This window comes from Moschus berezovskii, chromosome 13, assembly GCF_049115385.1.
Source record: "Moschus berezovskii isolate FMDL1 chromosome 13, NW_MosBer_1.0, whole genome shotgun sequence".
NCBI lineage: Eukaryota > Metazoa > Chordata > Mammalia > Artiodactyla > Moschidae > Moschus > Moschus berezovskii.
The window spans coordinates 65,857,278-65,875,643 of NC_142472.1; the positions used below are offsets into that span (position 1 = coordinate 65,857,278).

General features: G+C 43.1%; 1 protein-coding gene across 3 annotated transcripts in view; it reads right to left on the bottom strand.

Annotated features, from left to right (window-relative positions):
• Window positions 1-18,366, bottom strand: part of WDFY2 (WD repeat and FYVE domain containing 2) — a 187,635-nt gene that overhangs the window by 83,669 nt on the left and 85,600 nt on the right. For all 3 annotated transcript variants that reach the window (XR_008685963.2, XR_016038897.1, XM_055426161.2), the window contains exon 3: window positions 13,287-13,360. Coding sequence is in view for 1 of the 3 variants with exons in the window: in XM_055426161.2 (XP_055282136.2) it covers window positions 13,287-13,360 (74 nt within the window). In the remaining 2 variants the exon portion in view is untranslated. The remainder of the gene's footprint in view (window positions 1-13,286; window positions 13,361-18,366) is intronic.

Sequence of the window (18,366 nt, forward strand, 5' to 3'; positions counted from 1 at the left end):
AACATTGAAAAAAATCACACGCAAAGCACTTCCAATTCCCAGGCACTGTACTGAGTGTCAGGAATGTAACAGAGTCAAGCGGACACAGCGGCCGCCTCGCAGAGCTGATGCTGGACACGAGCGATAATCAGATAATCACATGAATGAGCATAAACTCTGACAACGGCTACAAAGGAGGGGTGCTCAGTGCTACAACACTTAAAATCTGGGGACATGGACTGTTGGAAGATCGGGGATGACGCCCCCAAGGAAAGGAAAAGTGAACTGAAATCTGGAGGATGAGAAGGTAAAGGGAGGAAGAAAGCACACCCCAGGCAGAGGCTCTGGGAAAGGAGGGAACAGGGTGGGCACAAGGACCCGAGAGTGGTGGAAATGGGGAGAAAGGGCACTGCGGAAGGTGGAAGGTGCGGCTGCGGAGGGCAGGGCCAGAGCCAGCAGACGGGTCGTGGGAAGAATTCCAGCCGGGGTGCTAACAGCAAGGGGAAGCCCAAGAGAGGTTTGACAGAGGGTATGTGGAGATAAAATGTGTATTCTGGAAAGATCCTTCTGGCTCCCATATGGAAAACAGGCTGGAGGAGGCAGAGCACATCTGGGACAACCAAAGCGGGGCTCCAAGGAGATGATGGGGTGGTGATGATGGTGGTGAGAGCGGGGAGCTGAGAGATATTCAGGAGGCAAAAATTCACAAATAATGGGCTGGACAGAGTCAGAGAAAGGGAGAAAAGGAACTCCAAAGAGCCCTGGCTCATGCACAGAGTTTATACTTGCCTGGGGCTTCCCTGGTGGCTCAGATGGTAACGAATCTGTCTATAGTGCAGGAGACCTGCGTTTGGTCCCTGGGTTGGGAAGATCCCCTGGAGAAGGGAATGGCTCCCCGCTCTAGGATTTCTAACTGGAGAATTCCACGGACAGAGAAGTCTCATAGGCTTCATGGGGTCCATGGGGTTGCAAAGAGTTGGACACGACAGCAACAAACACATAGTCACTTCAATAGGGGACACTGGAAACACCAGGTGTGTGTGGAATAAAAGCAGTCTGATTTTATTTTTGTTTTTTTAAATAAGTCTACTGAAATACTTTAATTTTTAAAGAAAAAAAAAATGTGGGGGGCCATGCCACACAGTCTGTGGGATCTTAGTTCTCTAACCAGGGATTGAACCCACGCCCCCTGCATGGAAGCACAGAATCTTAACACTGGACTGCCAAGGAAGTCCCAGGAGTCTGATTTTAGACCTGGTGAATCTCAGGTTCCTCTGAGATATTCAACAGAAAATATTAAGAAGGAAGTTGGAATTTCAGAAAAAAATGTCTGGATAGAGGTCAAAAGTTGGACTTTATGATTACACGGGCAGCAAATGCAGCCATGACATGGGCAAGGCTGCCCAGAGAAGCAGAGGTCTGGGAGGGCAAATGCCGAGAAACCCCAACACTGAATCAAAGCTCAGAAACAGAGGAGAAAACAGCAAACAGGAGGAGAATCAGCAGGGTTCTGTATCGTGGATAGACACAGAGTATTTCAGGAAGAAACAGCAGAGCAAAATGCTGCTGGGAGGTCAAACACAATGAAGATGCAAACTCGTCCGTCAGGCAGACACACATGGAGGTCTTTTGTAACCACAGTCAGAGCTGTTTGGATTGATTGATGAGACTGGAGGCCAGACGGCCATGATTTCAGTCAAGAGGGCTAGGGAGGAAATGTAGAAGGAGACTACAGACAAGTCTTTAGAGATGTTTGATAATAAGGAGAGAAGAGAGAGAGGCCATTTGTGAACAGGGAAGTGAGTTGTTTTTAATAACAAGAAAGTTGAGTTTAAAAGCTAATGGGTAGGGTTGGGGGCGGGGGGGTCCATCCCTGGTGACTCAGTGGTAAAGAATCCTCCTGGTCGATCCCTGGTCTGAGAAGATCCCACATCCCTGGGGACAGTGAAGCCCAGGTGCCAAGAGTCGTGCTCCACAAGAGAAGCCACTGCAGTGAAAAGCCCGAGCACAGCAATTAGAGAGAAGCCCCCGCTCACTGTAACCAGAGGAAGACCAAGTGCAGCAACAAAGATACAGCATAGCCATAAACAAATGAAAATAAAATTTAAAAAAAAGCTAGCGGGAAGGATCCAGGAGTATTATAGAATAATGGAAAGGATCCAGGCACAGGGAGAGATTATTATGGAACAAGACAAAGGGAAAGTAACTGAACATAATGTACTAATCAATTCCTAGCTATTTCCTTTCTGAACCACAGATACACTGTTTGATGTGGCCAAGATAAGAAGATGACCACCTTCTAAAACAGTAAGGGACTTCCCTGGTGGTCCAGTGGCTAAGAGTGCATGCTTCCAATGCAGAAGGCCCGGGCTGGATCCCTGCTCAGGGAATTAGACCCTGTATGTCAAAACTAAGAGTCCACAAGGCACAACTAAGACCCGGCGCAGCCAAATAAATATTAAAAAAAAAAGTCATAACTGTTAAGTCATTTCTAAAAAACATAAAATAAAATAGTAATATGGATATGGAGAGTTCCCTGGTAGTCCAGTGGTGCTGTGGCCCAGGTTCAGTCAGAGAAGATCCTACAAGCTTAGCAGCACAGCTAAAAAAAGTTTTTTAAAATAAATAAAATAGTAATACAATGATCCTAATAAGGCCACCCTTTGTGGCAGATACCTCCTGTAGGGAGCATATAAATGACTTCAACCTACTACACACTCTATTGGATCTTCGTAGCACCTGATTTAAAATGCAGGGCAATCTGGGTGCTCCTACGGGTATTCATGCTACAGAATTGGTCTAAAAGTGGGATCAAGGGGACCTTCAAAAGTTCATAATTGTAATGGAGGTGCCATGAAAAAATCTGGGGCCAAAGAGTGCTCTTGGCATATGCATTCAGTACAACTTGACCAAGCTTTTAAGATAACATTCAGATACTGAACAAAAGAGAACTGAACTATCTATACAATAACATAATAGGAAGAGACAGGCTTGTTCTTAAGAGATTCCAAGGTTTGTGACCCAAACAAATACTCTCACCATCAGAGGTGTCTTTGACAAAACCACCTTCAGTGAATTATACTGTATGAATAAATAGTAAGCAGCTAGCATGTCAGAACTCGAGGACTCTTGTTCTGCTAAGTAGGAAGAAAGATTTAGATATATATATGTATGTGTATTTAATGATGATATTTAAATATTCATACATATTTAAGTTTATTATAACTTATTAGCACAAATTCAAAAGAGAATGGCTACCTCATTGTTCAGGGGCTAAGTCTTGCGACTCCTTTGCGAACCCATGGACTGTAGCCCGCCAGGCTCCTCTGTCCATGGGATTTCCCAGGCAAGAATATTGCAGTGGGTTGCCATTTCCTTCTCCAGGGGATGGATCTTCCAGACCCAGGAATTGAACCCAAGTCTCCTGCATTGGCAGGCGGATTCTATACCAGTGAGCCACTGCTGCTGCTGCTGCTAAGTCACTTCAGTCGTGTCCGACTCCACTAGGGAAGCCCAAATGGCCACTTAACAGTCTATAAAAGGAACTCCTCACACCAGAGAGTCCAAGGTCATAGAATGATGAAACAACTCAGAAAAGATGGTCTTCTGTGGTAGAAACCATGGGAGAATGAGGGAATCATAAGCTAAGCTAGTGTAATCGTAAGCTATGTGAGAGTTTCAAAGGAAGCCTGGGAGATTACAGATCTACATGACTCCCAACACAGGACCTCTTGAAACTTTCTTCAAATCCAGCCTCCACTGAGCTCATGAGCAGGATATTATTCATGCGTGGTGTGCATGGTGTCACACCAGCAATCCTGTGCATGCATGTTAAGTCATGTCTGATTCTTTGTGACCATATGGCCTACAGTCTGCCAGGCTCCTCTGTCCGTGGGATTCTCCAGGCAAGAATACTGGAGTGGGTTGCCAGGCCCTCCTCCAGGGGATCTTCCCAACCCAGGGATCAAACCCAGGTCTCTTATGTCTCCTGCATTGGCAGATGGGTTCTTTACCACTAGCACCACCTGGGAAGTTCTTAGAAGGCAGTGAAATTCCAGAAGTGACATCAATTCTTCTGTAAGTACAAACCCTGAAATGTACCATGATGGTTGATAAGCTGGAGCCAGTTGGCTGTAGCACTGTGGTGTCTGAGCTGATCAAGGTGAAGGTTTTCTGATAACTTTCCCACCAGAAAGAGTGGCCGGACTGTACACTAAGCTTGGGTACAGCTGAAGGGCTTTATATATGGGTTACTCGTCATCACTGCAGAACGTGACCTCATCCTTTGGGTTCAGCCCCTTCAGGCTTATTATAACCTGGAGTGATAAACAACTCATCCACAACACCTTGTTACATTAAATACTCAAATTCTTTAAAAAGAATTATTTTAGCAATGACTAAATTCATGGACTAAAACAAGCTTCCAATTCATTAATGATCATCCTAGGGCAATTCATTGCAATCATGCTGTCCTAGTTGTATGAAGCGGAGAAGGCAATGGCAAGCCACTCCAGTACTCTTGCCTAGAAAATCCCATGGATGGAGGAGCCTGGTAGGCTGCAGTCCATGGGGTCGCTATGGGTCAGACATGACTGAGCGACTTCACTTTCCCTTTTCACTTTCACACATTGGAGAAGGAAATGGCAACCCACTCCAGTGTTCTTGCCTGGAGAATCCCAGGGACGGGGGAGCCTGGTGGGCTGCCGTCTATGGGGTCACACAGAGTCGGACACGACTGAAGTGACTTAGCAGCAGCAGCAGTTGTATGAAGAAATTGGTTTGGTATGGTTAGAAGAAAATTTGTCTGGGGGTCAAGAAGGCCCTAGCTCTGTCACCACTATCTTGACATGTGACCTACCCAATATATATCCCTTAATCTAGGGGAAGAGCTTCCCTGGTGGCTCAGTGGTGAAAAATCTGCCTGTCAATGTAGAAGACTAAGAGACGTGAGTTCGATCCCTGGGTCGGGAAGATCCCCTGGAGCAGGAAATGGCAACCTGCTCCAGTATTCTTGCCTGGAAAAATCCCACAGTCAGAGGAGCCTGGTGAGGCTACAGTTCATGGGGTCACAAAGAGTCAGACAGAACTTATCGACTAAACAACTACAATAATCTAGGGGAAGGTGGCATTAGATAGAAGAATTAAGGTCCCTTTCAATTTAATCTTTTCTGTCCCCCACAGGGACTCTGAATTGTCCTCTTTTAATATCTTTCAGTTCAGTCACTCAGTCGTGTCTGACTCTTTGTGACCCCAAGGACTGCAGCAAGCCAGGCCTCCCTGTCCATCACCAACTCCCAGAGCTTACTCAAACTCATGTCCAACGAGTCGGTGATGCCATCCAACCATCTCATCCTCTGTCGTCCCCTTCTCCTCCTGCCTTCAATCTTTCCCAGCATCAGGGTCTTTTCCAATGAGTCAGTTCTTCACATCAGGTGGCCAAAGTATTGGAGTTCAGCTTCAGCATCAGTCCTTCCAATGAATATTCAGGACTGACTTCCTTTAGGATTGACTGGTTTGATCATCTTGCAGTCCAAGGGACTCTCAAAAGTCCTCTCCAACACCACAGTTCAAAAGCATCAATTCTTTGGTGCTCAGCTTTCTATATGGTCCAACTCTCACATCCATACATGACTATTGGAAAAACCATAGCTTTGACTAGACAGACCTTTGTTGGCAAAGTAATGTCTCTGCTTTTTAATATGCTATCTAGGTTGGTCATAGCTTTTCTTCCAAGGAGCAAGTGTATTTTAATTTCACGGCTGCAATCACCATCTGCAGTGATTTTGGAGCCCCCAAAAATAAAGTCAGCCACTGCTTCCCCATCTATTTCCCATGAAGTGATGGGACTGGATGCCATGATCTTAATTTTCTTAATGTTGAGTTTTAAGCCAACTTTTTCACTCTCCTCTTTCATTTTTATCAAGAGGCTCTTTAGTTCTTTTTCACTTTCTGCCATAAGGGTGGTCTCCTCTGCATATCTGAGATTATTGATATTTTTCCTGGCAATCCTGAGTCCAGCTTGTGCTTTATCCAGGTGGGCATTTCTCATGATGTACTCTGCATATAAGTTCAATAAGCAGGGTGACAATATACAGCCTTGATGTACCCCTTTCCTGATTTGGAATCAGTCCGTTGTTCCATGTTCGGTTCTATCTGTTGCTTCTTGACCTGCATACAGACTTCTCAGGAGGCAGGTAAGGTGGTTTGGTATTCCCATCTCTTTAAGAATTTTCCACAGTTTGTTGTGATCCACACAGTCAAAGGCTTTGGCATAATCAATAAAGCAGAAGTAGATGTTTTTCTGGAACTCTCTTGCTTTTCGATGATCCAACAGATGTTGGCAATTTGATCTCTGGTTCTTCTAAATCCAGCTTGAACATTAACATCTTTAGATACCTCCAAAGGCATCATTTTACACATACACAAAATTGCTTCCTAAGCAACTGTGTCCTGTTGCTGCTGCTGCTGCTGCTAAGTCACTTCAGTCGTGTCTGACTCTGTGTGACCCCACAGACGGAAGCCCACCAGGCTTCCCCGTCCCTGGGATTCTCCAGGCAAGAACACTGGAGTGGGTTGCCATTTCCTTCTCCAATGTGTGAAAGTGAAAAGTGAAAGTGAAGTCGCTCAGTCGTGTCCGACTCTTAGCGACCCCACGGACTGCAGCCTACTAGGCTCCTCTGTCCATGGGATTTTCTAGGCAAGAGTACTGGAGTGGCTTGCCATTGCCTTCTCCTGTTAGGACACAGTAAATAACATTAGGACATTACAGAGTTGCTGCTGCTGCTGCTGCTAAGTCACGTCAGTCGTGTCCGACTCTGTGTGACCCCATAGACGGAAGCCCACCAGGCTCCCCCGTCCCTGGGATTCTCCAGGCAAGAACACTGGAGTGGGTTGCCATTTCCTTCTCCAATGTGTGAAAGTGAAAAGTGAAAGTGAAGTCGCTCAGTCGTGTCCGACCCTTAGGGAGCCCACAGACTGCAGCCTACCAGGCTCCTCCATCCATGGGATTTTCTAGGCAAGAGTACTGGAGTTAGGACACTGTAAATAACATTATTGCCAGGTATACTGAGTTGAATACTGTCCTCCCCAAATCCATATCCACCTGGAACCTCAGACTATGACTTTATTTGGAACTAAGGTCTCTGCAGATATAATTAGTTACAATGAGATAACACTGGATTAGGGTGAGCCCTCCACCCAATGACTTACAATGTCATGTGAAGACACAGAGAGTAAGGCAATGTGAAGATGTGGGCAGGGGACTTCCCTGGCGGTCCAGTGGTTAAGACTCTGAGCTTCCAATGCAGGGGGCAAGGGTTTGACCCCTGGTAAAGGAACTAAGATCCCACATCCTGCATTGCATGCCCAAAAAATAAAAAAATAATAATAATTTTTAAAAATAATCCTTAATTAAAAAAATAAAAAAGATGTGGGTAGGGACTGGAGTGACACATCTACCAGGAAAGGAACTCCAAGGATTCCAGCAGTCCCGCAAACTTTCAGGAACACATAATATTTCTATTTAGGTTTTTTAGTTGTTTGCTTCATGTATCTATCTTACTAATTTCGGGAAGCAGAGTATGGACATCAAATTCTTCTATATGCTTAAACCTGCCATTTAAACATAAGGTGCACTCATCGCGTCAACTGTTGAGAGTAATTTTATCTTTCTGGTTAAGTGCCCAACTTTGGCTGTAGCATCCTGAGTGGCAGGAACTGCAAAGCCTTCCCTCTTTCCTTCAATAGACCTTTTACAAAGTTTCCATAGTGGCCCAGGAAACAACACAGAAGCACGTGGTCTCTGCCTTCAGGCAGATGACAGTCAGGTGAAGGAAACAGACCCGTAACCAAAGGAGGCAACAGGCAGGATGCAAAGCCTTGAACAGAGGCAGGAATGGCTCCTGACCAGCAGTGTGGGGTGAGGACAAAGCCCAGGCTCCAAGGCGCAGAGTCTCTAGCTCCACTAGGAGCTATATCCCGGCTAAGTGAGCCGGGGAAGCACGTGAACTCTCTAGGCCTTACTTTTATCCGAAAAACGTGAGTAATATCACCTACATCATAGAATTACTTTGAAGCTGTAATGAGGGGATAGAGGTAAAGCAGAGTGCCTGATGCCGCTTCCCCAATGGCTCAGCAGGTAAACAGTCTGCCTGCTTTGCAGGCAGTGAGGTTCGATTCCCGGGTTGGACAGATCCCCTGGATGAGGAAATGGTAATCCACTCCAGAATTCTTGCCTGGAAAATCCCACAGAGGAGCCTGGCGGGTTACAGTCCAAAGGGTCTCAAAGAGTCAGACATGACTGAACACGTACACGCAGAGTGCCTGGTACACAGTAATGTTCAATAAAGATTTATTCTCTTTCCTTTTTCATTCCCTTGGATAAATGATAAGAACTCGAAGACTATAATAACCACAAGAACTACCAACACGGTAGCATCATATCCATACATGGTCAATGTCATTTATTTTTATGCAATAACCCTTATTCTGAATGCTGACCACTGTACAGAGCAATCCTTTCCTCTCATCACAGTCAACCTCCCATAACACATATATGAAATCAGTCTTCAAAGAACAGAGATTTTATAAACTTGGGGCCTTGTTCAAAAACTTTCCAGTGACTATGTATTTATCTTAGCAAGATTTTAATAAAACTTTTGGCTCCCTAACAGTTTTGGGGGTTTTTTTTAAGTTTTTTCTGTTGTTAGTTTATTTATTTGGCTGCACTGGGTCTTCCTTGCTGCGCACAGGCTTTTTGTAGTTGCGGCAAACAGGGCTACTCTCTAATTGCAGTACTCTGTCTTCTCATTGTGGTGGCCTCTCTTGGTTCAGAGCACAGGCTCAAGGGTGCACAGGCTTGGTTGACCTGAGGCATGTAGATCTTCCCAGATCAGGGATCGAACCCATTTCCCCTGCATTAGCAGGCAGATTCCTAACCACTGGACTACTACGGAAGTCCCTCCCTAACAGTTTGGATGAAGAAGGAAAAAAATAAAGATCAGCATGATTTTTGTTCCCCCCGCCATGCCATTCATTGTGCCTAAAATACCTTTTCCTTCCTATCTTTATCAGTCTCCGTGGAGCCGCCCCAGACCATTCTCTACTACTTTCTTCTGACCTCACTGGCTTGCCAACATCACGTTTACCAGTGTAGTGCTACTTCTGCTGTATTTTTTTTACTTTGTGTTACTAATATTTATTTCATAACTTCACTTTTCATTCTGCCCCAAGCTGAACAAGCTCTTTGACACCAGGAGCCACATGTTAGAGCTGAGCAGAATGGTTTGCACACAGTTGATATTTACATATTTGTTGATTGACTAGAATACACAAGGCATTATGACAGAAAGAAATTTTAAAGTCCTATTTCATCATGAATAGCAGTTAGCACAATCTGAGTGACTTCTTTCAACATTAAAACAGAAGGAGTTTCTGAAAACTCAAATGCAGGATGAATTAAATTATTGGCATAACTTCCTCCCCTGTAGAAGTTAGTTCCATTGTGAAAATCATTTTGAATAGCAAGAGAACTGTACAAATAAACTATCTCAGAATTTAAGCAGGTACTTATTACAACCAACTATATAAATATATATTATATACTTAGTCAACAACTTATTTAACAAATTATTCATTGAGTCCCTAATTTGTACTACAAAGAACCATACTAGCTGAGATCCAATGGGAGAGAAGATGGATAAAAGACTGGCCAGTTCCTTAGTGAACACTTTTAATGGAGGAGACAGACTTGAAAACTTTTCACAACACAGGTTAAATAAGCAGTGTGCTATAACTAACCTACCGAGTATTGTGTGTGATAAATTTTAATTGGGAGGCCTCAGGAACCACTAGTCCAAGAAAAAAGGAAAAAAAGAAAGAGAGAAAAGACGACATTTGAATAAGACCCTGAGAGAGAACTGGGACTGCAGACCAAGATGGCGGAAGGAGGCTCTGGGCTACACGATCAGAAAGAACAAAAGCTACGGACACGAAAATAAACCACCTTAAGTTTTGCTTCTCTCAGTAGGTGATCTAACTTGCTACTTCATGAGAAAAATAAAAGGTCATTCCTCTCTCATATCTCAAAACGGCCTCTGTCTTTCCCTACCTTAAAAATTAGAAGTCTCCCCGCTCTCCCCAAGCCTAAGTTCTCCAAATGGTCTGGACCCTCTGGATGCTCGTCTGCTGTCACCTCTCGCTCGAGCACGCACCCTCCTCTTACCCTCTCCTTTTGTGCCAAACTTTTGAAAGACTGGTCTCCATTTGCGTTATCTCTATTTCATTTTTTTTATATTGTGTGTGTTTATTCCTGGCTGTGCTCCGTCGTTGTTGCTGCGCAGGCTTTTCTCCAGCCGCGGTGAGTGGGCGCTACTCTCCGGCTGTGGAGCGCGGGCTTCGCACTGCGGTGGCTTCTCACGCTGCGGAGCACAGGCTCTAGGGCATGGGGCCTTCAGGAGTTGTGGCTCAGAGGCTTAGCTGCTCCGCCGCATGTGGGATTTTCCCGGAGCAGGGATCAAACCTGTGTCTCCCCCTATATTAGCAGGCAGATTCTTTACCGCTGAGCCACCAGGGAAGCCCTCTACTTCATTTTTAATACACTGCTCAGTTACACAAGGTTAACTGCCTCTTCAATCTCTTTTACTCAGCAAAATAAAGTGAAATAAAGATTCACTTTCTCTGTTTTAAAGTAACTGAACCAATAGTATTTCTTCTAAAATACATTTTGGTATATTTAGGAAACAGAAAATTTACGGTCTCTGAAAAGAATTTCTCATGTCCAGCAAGTAAACTATTCAATAGGTGAGATTCGGTAAGCATTTTTAGTAAAGAACCTCATATTGTAGTGATCAATGAGAATTCTGAACATTAAACACCCTGTTCTCTTGCATTATATTGTTACCTAATGCAGAGCTCTTTACAATTCTTCAGATGAAAACAGGCAGGGTATACAATTCATCTTTTTCAGCAATATACAAGAGAGAATTTTAAGGAAATTCTTTCATTCAAGTCGGAGTCTTAATCTTTTTGAGAAGACTGAGTAAGATGAGATTTGGTATCTTGACACCAAGCTGACACACCCAGAGAACCATTTTAGTCCAGTTCCTCACTGCTGCTGCTGCTGCTGCTGCTAAGTCACTTCAGTCGTGTCCGACTCTGTGTGACCCCATAGACGGAAGCCCACCAGGCTCCCCCGTCTCTGGGATTCTCCAGGCAAGAACACTGGAGTGGGTTGCCATTTCCTTCTCCAATGTGTGAAAGAGAAAAGTGAAAGTGAAGTTGCTCAGTCGTGTCCGACCCCTAGTGACCCCATGGACTGCAGCCCACCAGGCTCCTCCATCCATGGGATTTTCCAGGCAAGAGTACTGGAGTGGCTTGCCATTGCCTTCTCCGAGTTCCTCACTAGGATCCAGTTTTCTGGCAATTTCATTTACTAAAGGAATAATGATACAATAAACAGCCAGAACTCTCCAGAACTTAACTTTGCTCACCTGTCTTGCCTTCAAAGCCAAATTTATCAGCACCCATTAATCCCCAAAACTGATTTCACAAAATGCAAAGAATCGCTTATATGCTGTACACACAGAGAAGGTTTTTCACAGACAGTGAGTGTCACACATACTATTGCATGAACTGCTGGCAATAAATGGATCTCAGCTCATCTTTTCAGATTTTCTTTTGCGATGAAACTTCAGCTCACTGAACAATCCAATTATCTCTCCTTGCCTTTTAAAAGTAAATTTATACTGCACCCACCACACTTGTTAAAAATGGCTTTCCTTAAAAAAGACAACAATCTGTATCATGACCTTCAATTCCATCCTAAGGAACAGGGTTTACACACGTCCCAAATGCATTAGATCTTATAGGATGTCTGTAAATATTTGTCAAAGGACTGATTGTTATATGTAACAATATTGTTAAAATTTCCATAAGGACCACCCAACAAATGTTTTCACTAAAGATCAAATAGCAAATGTCAGGCTCACCTCTTCAGACCCCGAAGCAGGGCTGGGTCAAGACTAGAAAGGAAGACCCACATTCCATGTATCTAAATTTGTTAAAAGTTGTAAGTCAGGTTAAACTATTAGATATGGTCTCTTCCTCCATTCTAGACAAATATACCTTCAACCACCTGGAGGCACGGGTATAAAGTCAGAATTTTTAGACCCTTTGAAGTTCCCCGTTATAGTGTGGTGACAGGAGAAGGCCAACCCACGCCCCTTTCCACTCCCAGTTCCAACGACACCTTGAGGGGCCTTGCCCACCCATGCAGATATCCTACCCACCTCAAACCACTGCCCCTGAACCACCCTTCAGGCTAAGGGCACACTTATTAGTTTTATCCTCCTCAGGACAGATCCAGGGAAAAGGCCCAAGGAGGCCCTAGAAGCAGGCCCTAAGCTCCTTGGGGACAGGAAGTTTCCAGGGTCAAGTACCCAGAGCATGGGGGTGAGTGGAGTGAGGGCTGAGGCTGGATACAACCTCTGGCCCCTCAGATCCTTCATCCTGTGGGGAGGTGTGCCAGAGAGGGGTCCTCTAATCCCCAAGTCCCTAAGCAGGGCCTCTCTTGCCCACAAGTAAAGACAATACTGGAGAATTTACCAGATCAGCCATCTTACTAGATAATATACTAGTTGAAAATAAATATGTAAAAAAGATGATTAAGTCATAAAACCTGAAATTCCAATCTCTGATCACTTCACTTCCCTCAAGATACATAACCAATGGGTCTAATGTTTATCTGGATCTACTCAACAGACTAAATCTAGGTTCTGTGCTTTCTTAACAAATTTGTACAAATGGATAGAATTCTATTCACATGTTAGAGGGCGGTAAAGAAGACCCCAAGGAGCAGGAGGAAGAAGGAGGTCAACATCAAGTATCAAAGCTGAGATCAGACACCCAGGTCTAGGAGAACATTTTCCTCATGTGCTGTCACTTACGTGGGGCCACATATGGCGCCATGCTTAACCATCTCATCAAAGCCACCAGTATCACAGCTTGCTCTTGCCAACCCCCAGAACCAGGTAGTTCACTCCATGGCCTTATAATGCCCCTATTCTAACCGCCGTGACGGTGAACATGTATATCAAGCTGAATCTCATTGGCATATGATACTGCTGACAGCTCTCCCTGCGCCTTACCAGTATTTGCTGCACTGCAATTTCCACTTAACTTAGCAAGAAAATTAATTTGCTAATTTGAAAAAAAAAACACTAATAAATAATTTTCATCATAATACACATATACATACTCCACAGGAGGGGGAAGTATTTCAACTGGAAATCTTATTTATGGGTACTTACTGAGATTGTACCATTGTCTAGACCTATGGACAGTCTTCTTGTTTCCGGATTAAAAGACATGCATGAACATGGAGCTGAAAGAAATGAACATGTTGATGAAATTAACAAAACGATGATGCTCGTGGATTCAGGAGTGACTAACTAGCTCAAAGTGTGTGGCTACTTTTCTCCCCCACTATTTCCTGACAAACAGTTCATGGAACTCCCGCTCACAAAAAATAAAAACAGTAATTTTACAACCAACCCCGAGTTTTTCAGTTATCCTTTTAACGACTATAACAAGTAAGATAATCAAACTGGACAGGTTCCAAGGGGTGTGGTCTTGGCTGTTCTGTCAATACCAGTCTAAATTTGCTCGAGTAGATTAACAACATTGCGCTGTGTGAGCCTTCTGTCACCAATCTCTCTCTTCCCTGAAAACCCCATCTTTAATGGAAATAATCCATTTTTTTCTGAACTAGGGACACAAAAGAAAGATCTTATTTCTGACCCCTCCTTGCCCTGCACACAAAAGAACAGAAATCTATTTTTTAAAATTCAGAACTGATTTGTGGCATGTGAACTAACAGAAGTCTTTTACTGTCAGTACTCAAAGCAGATGCAGGAGGCTGCCAATTGGAAAAAGGCTTGGAGGCCTTGTCTCAATCTAAAAGAAAACCAGCTCAACACAGGGCCAGGCTCCAGAGAAAAGAAGTCAGGTGAGTCAGTTCACCCAGACATGGACAGGGCCTCCCTGCCGGGCAGGACTGACCCCCTCACTACCACCACGCCTGAGTGAAGGGAGCAGGCTTGGAAACCCCAAATTGCCAGGTCAGTTTCCAGTTCCAAGCCTCTTTCTCTATGCTTATTGGTAAGAATGGAGGCCTTCGGACAACTTTATTTCATATCGAAATGGTGTTCTACACAGCTCAATATAACTTATACTCATTTCTCTTTTCTTTATTTATTTTGACTATACCACATGGCATATGGGATCTTAGTACTCCAATCAGGGACCAAACCCGCTTTGCCTCCACTAGAAACTAAAAGTCTTAACCACTGGACTGCCATAGAAGTCCTCAACATAATTTTTCACAGTAGCCCTATAGGTCATGAACTACCTATCATCAAAATCATAATCAACATCAAATATTTTTATTCATATTTTAAAGTTATGATTAGATGTCTTAACCAAGGTCACACAGGGTAAAAAAAAAAGCTGAAGGAGGTTCAAAGATAGATTTCAAACACACAGTCCTATTTTCAAACATCTTTAAACTATAAAAAAAAAAAAAACACTTCAAGTTCTACTAACAGGACCACTTCATAAACACTTGGTAACATCTTTTTTAATTCTCTATACAAAGGCCATGACCAACAACAACAAAGTCCTCTGAAATGAAAAAACTACTTACTTTTTTCTAACTTTGAGACATGATACATTTAATAAATAGAAATATATACCCCGCCCCCACCAAACTTTCACCAATATAGCAGAATATCTTCTTTTTGTTTAGCCACAAATTTAAACTAGATTTCCAAAAGAACACTGCTGGGGAAAAAGCAATCAAACAATATTTAATGTATTGCCCTAAGAAAGCCAGTCTTACTCATCGTTGGCCTATAAACTCTGTTGGCAAAATCTCTACACACATGCTAAAATGCCAGGTCTCATAATCCCATAACATGTGTGCAGGATTAAAATTTAATGATTCCATGGAAAACTATCAAGTTAGCTGAAACAAACAAAAGAAAAAATTATACTGATTATAGTTCTACATAAAGGACACATACATAAAAATATACATGGAAAAAATCAACACAGTTCTTATGTTTGAGTGACATGAGTCTTTCTATAACATGGTCTTTATGCATTATTTTGCTATTCTTGTTAAATATTTTAAATATCTAACAATTTATTATGATATAAGTATGCGTATATGAAGCAAAATTGGACTGCAGTCCAAGTGGCTACACATAATAAAGAAAAATTTCATCACTCAGCTGCCTTCCTGACCACATAAAAGTATTTCCTATATGATTTACTCGAAAGTTCCTATCTGATTATATAATAATTAGAAAACCCACTGATTTTAAAAGACTTTTTTTTAATCACAATACTGTGCAAGCTACCCTTAAATCAATACTGCTATTTCGTTATTCCTTATTTTACCCCATTTACTAAATTTTTTGTCATTCTTCAACAAAAATTTAGAATGCTTACTATGTTCAAGACATTTGATGCAATGATATATAAGATATTATAGCTGTCATCAAGGAATTGATAAGACTACAGCATCAACTATATATAGGAACCATAATACAAAACTTGTCCCCAGGGTCACCTTACTTTATACTGATAGTAAGAAATGCCTTCAGAATGCAAAAGGAAAAAAACCTTTCCTAACTAAGTAAAAGAAGCTTTAACAGAAGTTCTGTTGTTGCAGAACCCATATGATAGAACTCATGTGGCTATAGACAGGGGATTGACAGAGACTGAGATATGACCTCCCACGTGCCCCCAAAAGTGTAAACATTATTTCAAAGAGGCATTATGGTAAAACACCAAAAAAAACCCTACAAAAAACCGTGTGTGTGTGTGTGTGTGTAACGACTTTCAGTTGGTAAGTCTTATGATGCTTTTCAAACCACTTCCTGACTACAACATTCCCATAGGAAGAGGCCCTGGGTCGGTTACCCATAGGCGGCACAGGGCCAAGGAGGAAAGAAATGGATTGAAAGAAATATTGGGACTTCCCTGGTGGTCCAGTGATTCAGAATCTGACTTCCAATGCAGGGTTCATTCCTGACTGAAAAACTAGGATTCTACATGCCACAGGGCAACTAAGCCCATTCCCCACAACAAGAGAAGCCCAGAAGAGGCAACAAAGACCCGGAGCAACCAAAATTTTAAAAATAAATAAAAATAAAAACCACCTTACTTAAAAAACAAAAAGAAATATCGATGCCCACATTTGTGGTTATAGTAAGTGTCTTTCCATTTGGGGGTTGAGGGAGTAGATAAACAGACACAGAGATCCTTCTAACTTCAACTCACTAGAAATTAATTGAAAAAGCAGCCTCTGAAAGACTAGTGTTATAGCCCATATACAGTAAGCCTCTATTCATCCATACAAAAAATATCAAAGGAAAAAACTTTCTGGGGAAGCATAAGAAGACACAATGCCAAAGAATGCTCAAACTACCGCACAATTGCACTCATCTCACACGCTAGTAAAGTCATGCTCAAAATTCTCCAAGCCAGGCTTCAGCAATATGTGAATTGTGAACTTCCAGATGTTCAAGCAGGTTTTAGAAAAGGCAGAGGAACCAGAGATCAAATTGCCAACATCCGCTGGATCATGAAGAAAGCAAGAGAGTTCCAGAAAAACATCTATTTCTGCTTCATTGACTATGCCAAAGCCTTTGACTGTGTGGATCACAATAAACTGTGGAAAATTCTGAGAGATGGGAATCCCAAATCACCTGACCTGCCTCTTGAGAAACCTGTATGCAGGTCAGGAAGCAACAGTTAGAACTGGACATGGAACAACAGACTGGTTCCAAATAGGAAAAGGAGTACGTCAAGGTTGTATACTGTCACCCTGCTTATTTAACTTCTATGCAGAGTACATCATGAGGAACGCTGGGCTGGAAGAAGCACAAGCTGGAATCAAGATTTTTGGGAGAATTATCAATAACCTCAGATATGCAGATGACACCACCCTTATGGCAGAAAGTGAAGAGGAATTCAAAAGCCTCTTGATGAAAGTGAAAGAGGAGAGTGAAGAAGTTGGCTTGAAGCTCAACATTCAGAAAACTAAGATCATGGCATCTGGTCCCATCACTTCATGGGAAATAGATGGGGAAACAGTGGAAACAGTGTCAGACTTTACTTTTTGGGGCTCCAAAATCACCACTGCAAATGCTGATTGTAGCCATGAAATTAAAAGATGCTTACTTCTTAGAAGGAAAGTTAAGACCAACCTAGACAGCATATTAAAAAGCAGAGACATTACTTTGCCAACCAAGGTCCGTCTAGTCAAGGCTATGGTTTTTCCCGTGTCATGTATGGATGTGAGAGCTGGACTGTGAAGAAACCTGATCTCTGAAGAATTGATGAACTGTGGTGATGGAGAAGACTCTTGAGAGTCCCCTGAACTGCAAGAAGATCTAACCAGTCCATTCTAAAGGAGATCAGTCCTCGGTGTTCATTGGAAGGACTGATGCTAAAGCTGAAACTCCAATACTTTGGCCACCTCATGTGAAGAGCTGACTCACTGGAAAAGACTCTGATGCTGGGAGGGATTGGGGGCAGGAGGAGACGGGGACAACAGAGAATGAGATGGCTGGATGGCATCACCGACTCGATGGACATGAGTTTGAGCAAACTCCGGGAGTTGGTGATGGACAGGGAGGCCTGGCGTGCTGTGATTCATGGGGTTGCAAAGAGTCGGACACGACTGAGCGACTGAACTGAACTGTACTGAATAAGACACAGTAAAGTCAAAATTATGACCACATGGTCGAGGGAATCCTGCAGAAGGAAGAATAAAGGAAGAAACAAACAAAATACGATTTAGACACAATATTTGTAGCCAGGTTGCAAAAACACGATATTTCACAAAGAAGAATTCAGCTATAACAACTAATAATTCACTAGTCAATGAAGAAATAATTGGGTCTTTCTGACGGCTCAGATGAACTTGGCTGAGAGACTGTTCTATTCACCCACCTTAAACATGCTTTCTCCAATAGACAAGCAAAGGGGCTGGCTGAAATACATTTTATCTAGAAACAAGGGAAGGAGCTTCCGTGGTGGCTCAGGGGAAAAGAATCCACCTGCTAATGCAAGAGACGCAGGTTTGGTCCCTGATCCAGGAAGGTCCCACATGCCAATGTCAACTAAACCCATGTGCCGCAACTATACAGCCTGTGTCCCAGAGCCCGGGAGCTGCAACTACTGAGCCTACATGCCACAACTACTGAAGCCGGTGCAACCTAGAGTCCCTGCTCTGCAACAAGAGAACCCCACTGCAATGAGAAGTCTGAGCTCCACAACCGGAGGATAGCCCCAACTCACCAAAACCAGAGAAAAGCG